We start from the raw sequence: 11,460 nt of genomic DNA, 5'->3' as shown, positions 1-11,460 counted from the left end.
GTTATGGATAACTACATAATGAGTACTGTAGCTGTGTTTTGTAGTTGTTCCAATGACCTTCAGTATGCACTTATTGTATGTCACTTTGGATAAAAGCATCTGCCAGATAAATGCAATGTACAGTGGTGAATTCTAAAATGTTCATCAGATTGTTCAAACATTCCTATAAAAACTGGCTATGAGGCCATGTACGCCCAGGATCCTGAAAGCAACTGATGGACAAAGACCAAACAATTACTTCCAATTTAAAGCGTGTTTAAGACTAAGAGGTCACTGTGTGGTTATTCAGTATTCATGCTATATGACTAGACACAACCAATCATTTACTTTGTTAAATCTATATGCTTATGTATTAACCATATACCAATCAGACATAGAATTATGTATGTTATTGGTAAAACACTTTTTGCTTATTAGCAAGGATTGGTCGTTTTCTTCAGTTTCGTCTTGTTGGTCTTGTAAGTGCTGGACACTTTCTGCAGAAATAAATGTTATTTCTTATATGGATATACCTCACGGTGCCTGGTTATTCTAAGGGGACATTTTTCTCTGCTCACCACAGTGAATAACAAAATGCTCTTGTGTCTTTATGCTGTAGTCAGTTCCTCAGAATGACATTGAGATCTGGCACTGTTACAACTACAGATCTTAAGTTTGATTTCACAGAGGTTATTTTTATGCATCTTTTGTGAAATGCCATCACAAGTACAATCACATATGTGACATACAAAAAGTTAATATGTAATGAACCACCATATAAAGTGGTTTCATCTGACTTTTGTGTACACCAGCAGGAAAAGCAAACTGCAGTGTGATAAGACATGGCATCGGTGAAGAGCAGATGCATGTCTGCACTCTCAGTAGTGGAGATTGCAGCAGTGAGTGTTGATGAATCCAACTGGCATTTCAAATTGGAAGACGAAGGGGATCATAATAAAACCTACAGATTCAATTGAAAATTAGCATTTGAGTTAATATGATGCTTTCACTAGCCTACTAGTAATAGCAAGAAGAGACAGCATATTACCGGTCTTTAATTTAGTCTGAAAATATACAATGTATGTGCATGACATAAGTACTTTGATTTTTAAATTTGTGTTTCTGTTCTTTGCCACAAAACAATCTGACCCCACCCCACACTTGCAATATTGTATCATTAATTAGAAGAGTGAATCTGACATCCTCCTTGGAATAATTTGCATATCAGTGTTTTGCTTCCTTTAGTTTCTTCTAGCGCGCTGAACTGCAATGCTCTCTTAACTGCTAGGTAACAGTGTCCTGCCACCACTTAGAGACTACTGATTTCATCCATCAGATCCCACTTGACAGACTCGCATACAACAGAAATCACTTTCAAAAAATCTCCCTTCCTACAAACAGTTTTAGAACACATTCCAAAAACAGATTTCCTTACTGACCTGTTGTAACTTACAGACAGAACTTTACTGTGCAACATCTATTTGCACATTGGAATTACACCACTCTGTTGTCAAAAGTATCCTTCAGGCAGCATGTTTAGGTAGCATGATAATTATTTCACAAGTAAACTGTTCTCTTCTTAATTCTTAAACATTTCAGAGCCCTCCAGACATAAATCTGTGTCCCTCAGTACAATCTTGTTTGGGCAAGGGAAGATTTAAACAGTTCCAGCATCCAGTCTTCTAAAAAGTGGATTCATGGTATCAATATGATGAAGGTAGACATGTTAAGAAAACTGATGTTCATATTTCTTCTGTTGAATTGTATGTGGGACACAGATGCTGCAGACAGTAACAATTGAGATTCAGTTTCACAGTTAATTAACAGAATATTCTTTTTGTTTTTTTTGTTTTGTTTTTTTTAAGTAAAAGAAATAATTTGAGAATGATCATCCCTTCAGTCTTTTTGGCATTCTTATCGCTGTCGGCATCTAGACGTCATAGAAGAGGCGCACCAGATGATAGCGGATCCCAAATGCCACAATGCTCCCCAGCATCTATATGGAAGTCAAAATGTTAGGGAGGAGGGCATTGGTGAGTGAGAAACATTAGTGAGAAACACAAAAACACTCAAGATACAAGAAATTCCTATTTAGCAGATCAAAGGCTGCCTTAAAAAAATCACATCTTTCTTTTCTATGTTTTAATACAATAGCCCATACTGCACCTGTATTAGAAGCATGATGGTGGTGAGGTTCCGCTCATGCGTTGGTCCCAGAATCTTCAGCACAAAATTGATGAGGGTCATGTTGTTGCACTCCACAAACTCACCATCTCCTTCGTGGCCCCTTCGCACCTCCACGAGCCACAGTGACTCTGCCACCTACAGGGGAAATTAGGAACTGCTACAGAAGCTGCTTAAACCCCCCTCGGTCCTCTGCCATACTCTTAAGGTGGTTTTCACACTTGGTTTGTCTGGAGGACTTTTTTTCAACCGGAAGATGCAGCATTTCCCCCTCCCAGGTTGGGTTGGTAGTTAGTTGTGAAAATATTTGTGAACCAAATATCCACAACCAAATTTATCTATGGACCTTTACTTCAGATCGATTAAGACAACTTTGGTTCAGTTCTCCCCTGAGCTGTGCCGGTGAGAAAGCAAACTGCATTAAACAGGGGGAGTGAAGCTGTGGTCCAGTTCCAAGCAGGTAGCAACAATTATCTAGCCAACAGTAGTTTTCCAGCAACCATGAAAAACTAAAATAAAAAAACTAATTCAAACCCCCAGTACACAAATTAGGCCTAAAAAAGGCCATTCCTGGGTATTTATTGTTGATATACACTAATATGCTAATTGCAAATTACAATTAAACATGGAAATATAATTGAAATGAATTAATGAAAAGGGACATTTTTAACAGGACAAGAGTGAAAAAATGAGACACAGATCAGCCAACCCATGAGCACTCAAGCTTACCTTCAAAATGAGGTTTCCCAATTTGGAAAGATCTTTACTTTTGAACTTCGAGTAGCTCATCCCCAGCTTCCCTGTTTCAGGGTTCAGTCTTCACAAGTCAGTTCAAAAAGAAAGGGACAACATGAATTAAACTCCCAAATTTTAAAATGATATCTACATCTTTAAGGGTGGCTAGAGAAGTCACAAAGATAACAGCATTAGTAATACCTGGGCAAGCGGTGTCGGGGGCAGGGCACCACGTGGAAGAGCTGAGGGAGCGAATACAAGAAGTTGAGCACCTGGGGGATGAAGAAGAGCAGCATGGTCTTGCTGAAGTGTCCCAGAATCCCCACCACAGCAAAGGTCATACCCGCAAAGTAGCAGAATGTGTCACCCACAAACACTGCAGAGGGGTACCTGAGGTAAAATGGCAAAAAACATTCCAGTTTAACATGATTCACTCCGACATCTGTTGAAAACTGATCCCAGTAAAACAAACAATACACAAACATTTTTCAGTTTGGGCATGTCATTTATATTCCCTAAGTGTGCTGTGTTTCCCCAACCCATTATGCCACCATGAACCCAGGCAGGAAAGCACTGCAACTGAAATGTGTTGTCTACTCATCCACTTGCTTGACTGTTTACCAGGCTACAGGGCATAGTGTAAAACAGAACAGCTAGCACTGATCAGAGATGAGGAAACTTTCTCAGTAGCAACAGGTGATTTGTAGGGATATAGTAAGCAGCTTTGAGACTTAAAATTGTGGTAGCCAGACTACCAGAAGTACCCTGACTGAATTAAGCTTTCTCTACTCTGCCAGTGTCCAGTCACTGTGGATTCAGTCATAATAGATTAGTGACACACCCTAAGACTAAAACAATGCCTAGCACAGCTAGTTTGAGTCAGTGGTTTCACACTGACCCAGCCATTCTGGAGCCCCCCAATTTGAGCTGGTCAGTTTATGTATCCCCAATTTCCCTAGGAGGGAAGTTCCACATGGGACGGCTGAGAAACCTACCAGTTGTGGTAGAAGAGCGCTAAAGTGGTAAAGAAGAATGGGATCATGAAGTACAGGGAAAAAACGTGGTCATCTCGGAAGTCTCCTGAAACAGTACAAGAGGTGCATGTCTTTACAGTAACAATAAATAATCTTAGCCTACGCAAGTAGTTCCCAAACTGTGAGGTTGGGCCCCACAGCTACTTACACCATAAAAATACTGTGAGATTCATACATGAAGTTAAAGTACTGAATCTGAGCATAAGGGCTTTCTAGTTCTTGCATAAGAACTAATGTACAAACCAATAATGCTGAGCCAGAGAGACGACTGCACCCACCATTCAGCTCCAGCAGGTTGAAGATTATGATGGAGCCAGAGATGAAGAGAGCCTGTCCAGATTCGATGCCATTGATGCCCGCCAAGATGTTGATGGCATTGGTGCAGAACACTGCTAGCATGCCCATGTAAACATAGTAGAGGATCCCTATAGGAACAGAATGCTAAACCACTTACCCACATTTTTAAGAATCTGCTTCGCAAACTAATCATATGCATTTTGAAAATATATCAAAGAAAAAGAATACTTAATCCTGCAGATTATTTGTTTGCACATCAAAAATAAAAGTCAATTTCTACGCAATGAATTCTCAAATACAACCAGCATTTCAATTTTATGATAACCACAACTCAACAAAGCACTTCAAGCTGAGTGGGCAATCACAATGTGTCGCCATGGTGAACTTACCCATATCAAGGTGCATTCCAAGTAAGACTCGGAAGGGCTTGGGCACCACAATGACAGTGTTACCAAAGTTTGTGAAGTAGACCATCAGCAGAGGCAGGGAGGCCACGGTGGGGAGCAGCAGCTTGTGGCGCCAGCGCAAGTTCAGTACATCATCAGCAAAGCCCAGGAAGATCATACAACAAATGGCCAGCAGTGCGCCAATCAGCTGCACAAACTGCCCAAGGGCAACAACACAACCAGGGGAATTAATTTCAGGCAAGATCAACAATGACAAAATCAGATGTTAATAGCAGATCAACAGAATTAAATGCTGATGCTGTCTATAACCACAACAGAGGAGGAAATCAAAAGTCACAACAATGGCAAAACCTGAGTAGCAAATCAAATATTACAGAACATTTGTGATTACTCCACTCTAGCCATGGGAGGACACTGCACCCAGATTGATGGCAACAGTCCTCTCACCTCATCATGCGGGAAGCCCTTGCACTGCTCCCCCACGAAGCAGCTGAGAAAAGGTACAGGGATGAAGCAGAAGAGGATGATGAGGAAAACTGTGCCACAGATCACACCCTGAGACTCTGGACTGAAAGTAGGGAGAAAGACAAAGCAGTACACACAAGTTAGAATATGTTGGGTAGGTTTCGTACCCTGCCAGTCATATCATGTATGCCACAGCTTCCATAGTGTATCTGATTACATCATAAAGACCGTCCCATTACGGAACTCATTAGAAAGTGATCCAACTCACATCTCCTTCTTATCGGTTTTGTTCAGATCCTTGCCATACAATCCGGCCGAAATAAAATGGTCTTTGAAGGCAGGAATGAGTTTAATCGTGGCTGCACATCCCAGGGCCGACATGCAGAAGTTGATCAGAAGCGGGAGGATTGGAATGGGAGACATTTTCTCATTTAACTGAGACTTAAAAAAAAACAGAAACTGACACGCAAAAGCCGCTTAGAGGCTTATATGAAAGACAAATCACGAGGACCTTCGCCAGCTATCTTCTTGACAAGACAATACTGAACCATTAACCTCTTATAGGCTTGAAAAAACCGCATGCTACCTCACATTTAAGTAATTTGTATGTAGACGACCAAATACTTTGTGCATTAACGAGAAGCCACAGAACACGCCATATATATGGCTTCAACCCGTAGGTATGACTCGTACCTTGACTGTAGCAGGTAAATTACGTTGATCTAGATTTCCCCTGAATTAAGCCGCGTATGCTAGACGGCAATCAAACTAACATAGCTAGACTAAACTAACTGGTTAAACTAGTTTAAGTTACCGTTTAAACAATAAACACCGGTGACAATAACCCCGCCATTTTATTTGTCAAGCTACTGTTACTTGACTAAAACCTACATACTTTGCAGACTGTCGCAAATGAGATAGCGAAACGGAACTGTCAATGTCCCCTCGAAACTTTGTCAAAACAGCTAGCTAACGATAGCTAGTTAATTTAGCTAGAGCTAGTTGCCTATATTGGTAGTACTGTTGCGCTAATGCTACCATCTAGTTACCAAGCAAAGAGCCCTTAACTAGCTGTTATTTCAATTATTCCCACATCGCGTTTCCAACATAATGTTAACTAACGTTTAGCTATATCATGCTACGAAAGAAAACATTTCAAAATGCCCCTGTTCCTAGTCGAACCGACGGACGTGTCTTAGTTCCACGTCAACTTCCGTCCGTGTCAATGTTAGCCATTTGGTACTAAGAAAACAGAAAGAATTGAAACGTATATGTTGCTCCTATACAGGATTTCTGTTTGGTCGTTACAATTCAGCAGAAGAGATCTTTCCGCACTAGGTCAGCTTACGAACATGCGAGACTACACTGTATCAGACGGAAGTCTTAAGTAGATGTACTTTAACGGAAGTCGTCATGTTTGTGTGCGAGCCACACTGTGGTTCTTCTAGTCTTGTATATCCCACAGAACTCTATGCGAGACAATAAATGAATGATAATGCTTTTAATATATTATTCTAAAACAATGACAATGAAAAACTCAATGGACCTCATATCTGAGATTCAGTGTGCCTCTCTAAATGGTTTATTAGCACAACTCACCTTCCATTAGACCAGAGTTGTGCCAGTGAAAGTCAAGGAAACCATTATGAAGCTGAGAAATAAGAAAGAAAGAAAAAACAAAATTAAAATACATAAAAGTCAAACCGTAGGCTATCCAAAATAAACTGTCTGGAAAATCATTAATACGAAAGAGAATACTGGTGAGTTCCGAGATCACAAAGAACCTGAAATATTAAAGGAAACGAGGAACCAGAGGTGGTTTGTAGATGCATCACACGGATGGCATTAAAATAGTAAAAAAACAAGCTACCTTGTATAAACCAATAGGTAAGGAAATTTAGAAATTTCATTGCCCTTCTGCATTTTCTGTCATCTTGGCTGAAGTCTATAAGGTCACTGAATTTTTAGTTGTCATAACAACAACAACAACAACAACAATAATAATAATAATAATAATAACAATGTTTTTCATTTAGAATGGGCTTTTCAATGCACAATTGGACATGGAGGAAATGAGGTTTAGTGTGGCACAGGGTTCCTTGCAGTACTGCACAATATCAGGTCATGTTATTCAGGCAGCTGCAGTCTGCATAGTCCTCCAGTGCTTTATTTGTGGCAACTCGATGGATTGCAGTAAGTGAAAACAAGTAGCTGATTGGGCAAGTTTTTGGATGAATAGTCCAGTGAGCACCCAATAAATTTACATTTTTTGGATTATACCAGATATACTAGTGAACTGTTCAATTGTTTCAACACTATGTAGCCAAATGGAGCTATAGTTTAATGCTTCAAATTATGTAGTTTCTGTATCCATGTACACACCCTTGTGGATGACTGTATTTGTGTTACAGGCTGGCTCAGTGGGAATGTAGCTATACTAAAAACTGATTCAGAATATCTCTTTCTTGCTTATTTCCATTTTTCAAGTCAATTTTGCTTCTGAAGTTACTACTATGCTAACAAACCTACACCCACAAAAATAGTACCAACAGCAGCCCAAGAAACCCTGGCCAACCGCAACCAACCCTCCTACTGGTGGAGCTAATTGAGCATCTCCACTGTAGACTACCAGTCATAATTACGTGATGACATAGCCAGGGCTAAAAGATGTCTCTTCCATTGGCAAGCAATATTTCTGACTGAGCCACCTGAGCTCTTGACGTATTTAAGCTAAATAAAGTGTTGAAAATAATTTGTTACATTTTGTGCCTAATGTTATTGTCTTGTGGACACCAGTGAAAACATACTTAAATTGTTAGGTGGATCAAAAGCCCATTACTCACGTTTAAGGTTAATTGTTTACGGTTTTAATGATTTTCACCGAGAACTGCCAGGATTTATTTAAAGGAGCTGGTCGGTTTAAACCATTAAAAATAATGGTTTAAACAGATTTTCACGTGGATTTTGTTGCCATGCATCAAAAAAGTTTATTCTTGTTCGTGTGAGATTAGGTAAACAGTGACCTCTTGTGGCGAAATTGGCCCTCTGTCAGGCCCGTTCTAAGTCTCGCGTTCCTTAGATACTGTTGCTAAATTCCGTCAAGTTTTTAATTCAGAAAGCAAGTTTCCATAGAAAACCCATTGAGAGAACGCGTCAGTTGTATTTACTTGTATTTGCACGGTCTGTATCAGACTGAACACAGACTATAACACAGACTACTCCCTGCTATTAATGACCACTTTTGGAGTCGGAGATCTCTTACCTCATCGAGATGTCGACAGCAGGGACTCCAATATACAGTCCAGGGATGTATGAATGATACATGATATAAGGAATAATAAAGGAAATATTACCGCATAATGTTATCGCTCAGCGTAAATCAGAGAAGCCTAATCTGCTGTCAGTGGAAGTGAGCAGCACTGTCATAACGGGGCTGAACTGTCAGTGCATTGCTGCTAACAATTTCATTGTACGTAATGTTTATATTTATTGTGTACCTATCTGTGTGACATGGAAAGCTGATTTGCTAACCTTTGCTCCTTGTGCGCACCGTTTAACCGTTCTTTATTTTAGTTTTGATATAGCTACTGACAGTCTACGACTCCTCATTTACAATCCTCAGTGGTGGACGGTCCTCGAGCGCTGTAATTGGTGATTCATTTAGCCAAGCTTGCAGGACGGCTCGGAACAAGCTTGCAGCAATAGAAAGTGGAGAGAAAAACTGGAAGAAAGCGCGAACAAGCTGCTGATGTACGATGAAAAGCAAGTTACTCATGTTTGGAATTAAAATCTAATTTTCAGCCTGATATTTGCGTTATTTTTTATGATCAGATTTTCAGTTGGATTTTTGCATTAGGCTGTTTTTCCAACCGATTTTCACCCTTTTAAAAAATATTCAAAATAAACACTAAATTCCCGGACTGTTTTTGAAAAATAAAACCCGAAAACAATGAGCCTTCACAACTCATATTGTACACGGTCCTGTTTACGCCCAAGGTTCGATTTCCTCTCAACACCTGGGAGTAGGAGAATATGAATTAAGATACTAGGTGTAATTCTGCATTTCATAAGTGGGAGGACTGCATTTCATTTTGCCCTGAAAAATTGGATATATGAAGTTCATGCCATCAGCTGGAAAAAAATAATTTTAGACCACCTTCATTGAAAAGAATGACCAGCTGGTCTAAAACTAATTACTCAATTAAAATTAAAAATTAAAATAAACAGTTTATTAAAATTAAATATTTGCCTGAGAGACTTATGAAGTTGCTACCTTTTCCAGTAGTCATATTTTTCAGACTTTGGAAGTCTCTGAAACTGTGTTGTGAAAAAAAATGTAAAATTGGCTTTTGTGCTTTACTAAAAGTTAATTGGCTTTAAAGAACAGTGTCCATGGGTTTAATCTGGATACTTTTTATTTTTCACCCAAGACCAAGAGTTAGTGCTTCGAAATCCATCTCTGCTACCTGGGCATCTGTTAATAACATTGCAATGTATTGCACAGTTATTATTTGATCAGTTTTACTACATAGCTCTATACTACATGAGGAGAGGTGCACATTTTACCTTGCTAACAGTAATCCATTAGTCGGGCTAGAATAATCTCCTTACCTTCCCTTCTGGCAATGGTTGTAAACCTGACAGATGCAAAATATATTAATTTAACGTAATACCACTATCATAAGCCAGTGAAAGCAAAGTCAGCTGGCCAACTGTTCTCATAAACTGCAGAGACTGTATAAAATTAGCCATCTATCAGCCATCGAGTGGTTCCTCAATCTATTGTGAACCAAGAATGTTTTTGTCAGATGTAGTACTAGGGACCAACCTTTTGCATGGGATTCTAAATTTGTTTCAAGCTCTCAGTTAGCTGTTTTACTTCTTACCTAAGTGCTATGCTGGTTATGGCCTCACATGACAGTTATTTCCTTTAAGTCCTCCCTGAAAAAAATGGTTGGATATAGGTGTTGTGGCCGTTATAGGGTTACCAATTTGTTTCTTTCTCTCAAACACACATGTGCATGTATTTTGGTTTCTTTTAGGGAAGTGTTGCAAATGCCATGATGCACCCTTTTTTTGGAATGTTTTCTGAAATGTTTTTTCAACATTCTTAGTTAGTGTTCTAGAACACCATTGCTTTCGATTACAGTAGTGATCAGCATTAAAATGTTCAGTTGAGAACATTGTAATCACATATTTGTGATCTTACGCCATGAAATAATTAATTATGGGATTAATGTGTGAACACCCTGTGGAAGAGCAAGGAGTTGCAGAGAACAGGAATTCGAGAGGATGACGCAGACCAAGTGGCGCTAATTTTAAATCCACATTTTTACTGCCTGTGCACATAATATTTGTCTTTATATTTTACAACCTGCTGTAAATGAATTAATGCAGATTTGAACTCCTTTTAGAAACAAGGAATACCATATTCAGATAAGTTGGTTCAGAGTAATCAGTGGCTCATTAAGCTTATGTGCGGCCCTAAATGCTTTCAAGGGAGACGTGTTAACAAAATTTGTTTAATGAACAGTATCATTTCATCCCCTACATTGTATTTTATTTAACAAAGAAATAATGAAAGATGAACTATTCAAATAAACACTTAATTAACACATCAGAATCCTGTTAGTGGAGAGCACCACTGGAGAGACGTGCAGCACAAATCTGCTCTCCGTAATGAAGGCTGAACAGGACTGTGTGGCATTAAGTCATAGTTCACATTCTGTGGTTTTTAAAAATATTATTTAAGTTTTTGTTTCTGTTTCTGAGTGGCCCAGACAGGTTTTATTTCCAATTAAAGAAATTTGGGATATTTACAGAAGTTATGAATTGATGACCTAATGGATTACAATGGATGCTATCAGGGAATATTGGGATTTGTGGCCTAAAGCCAGACAATATATTCCAATTAACTCCAGAAAGAAGTAATTACAGTGGTGCTATGTGTCCAGAAGATGTACATATGAACAGATTACTTTAATAGCATGTATTACAATTATAAACACAGATATCAATTTTTATATTGTGCTGGATGTTCTATAATTCTCAGGTTGCATATTCCAATGGAAATAATTCCAATCAAAAATAAGATTAAATGTTATTTGTGAAGAAACTCTCAATGCCCTAATTGTAAAGTGAGGAGAAACATATGTAAATATACTTCATATTGTTCACTGCACACAAAAACAGTCTAATAATGTGTGTATATAAAACTAAATCATGGTAAAAAAAAAAGAAAGAAAAGAAAGTGAACTTAAAGCTACACACACTACAATACAAGAGTGCCAACTGCAGCTTCTTTACTGGAGGATGGTGCAATTGGCACAGTCAGATCACCGCAGGCTGACTCACCAGAG

General features: G+C 38.9%; 1 protein-coding gene across 1 annotated transcript; it reads right to left on the bottom strand.

The window, feature by feature from the left end:
- Nucleotides 1-1,014: 1,014 nt before the first annotated feature.
- Nucleotides 1,015-6,492, bottom strand: dpagt1 (dolichyl-phosphate (UDP-N-acetylglucosamine) N-acetylglucosaminephosphotransferase 1 (GlcNAc-1-P transferase)). Its single transcript, XM_035435098.1, has 9 exons — nucleotides 5,370-6,492; nucleotides 5,084-5,204; nucleotides 4,619-4,832; nucleotides 4,211-4,357; nucleotides 3,894-3,978; nucleotides 3,100-3,288; nucleotides 2,893-2,980; nucleotides 2,146-2,301; nucleotides 1,015-1,975 (listed from the first exon to the last, which is right to left on the bottom strand). The coding sequence occupies exons 1-9, from the start codon at nucleotides 5,522-5,524 to the stop codon at nucleotides 1,910-1,912; spliced, it is 1,221 nt and encodes a 406-aa protein (XP_035290989.1). The 5' UTR covers nucleotides 5,525-6,492; the 3' UTR covers nucleotides 1,015-1,909.
- Between the last annotated feature and the right edge of the window lie 4,968 nt (nucleotides 6,493-11,460).

The sequence above is a fragment of the Anguilla anguilla genome, chromosome 9 (assembly GCF_013347855.1).
Source record: "Anguilla anguilla isolate fAngAng1 chromosome 9, fAngAng1.pri, whole genome shotgun sequence".
Classification (NCBI taxonomy): Eukaryota; Metazoa; Chordata; class Actinopteri; order Anguilliformes; family Anguillidae; genus Anguilla; species Anguilla anguilla.
This window is presented reverse-complemented; position numbering and strand designations above follow the sequence as displayed.

Coding starts and splice junctions, on each gene's coding strand:
- dpagt1 (XM_035435098.1), bottom strand. CDS start 5,524: ATGTCTCCCATTCCAATCCTCCCGCTTCTGATCAACTTCTGCATGTCG. Junction 4,358..4,618: donor TGGAATGCACCTTGATATGG/GTAAGTTCACCA, acceptor CTGTTCCTATAG/GGATCCTCTACTATGTTTAC. Junction 3,289..3,893: donor GCGCTCTTCTACCACAACTG/GTAGGTTTCTCA, acceptor ATTTTACCTCAG/GTACCCCTCTGCAGTGTTTG.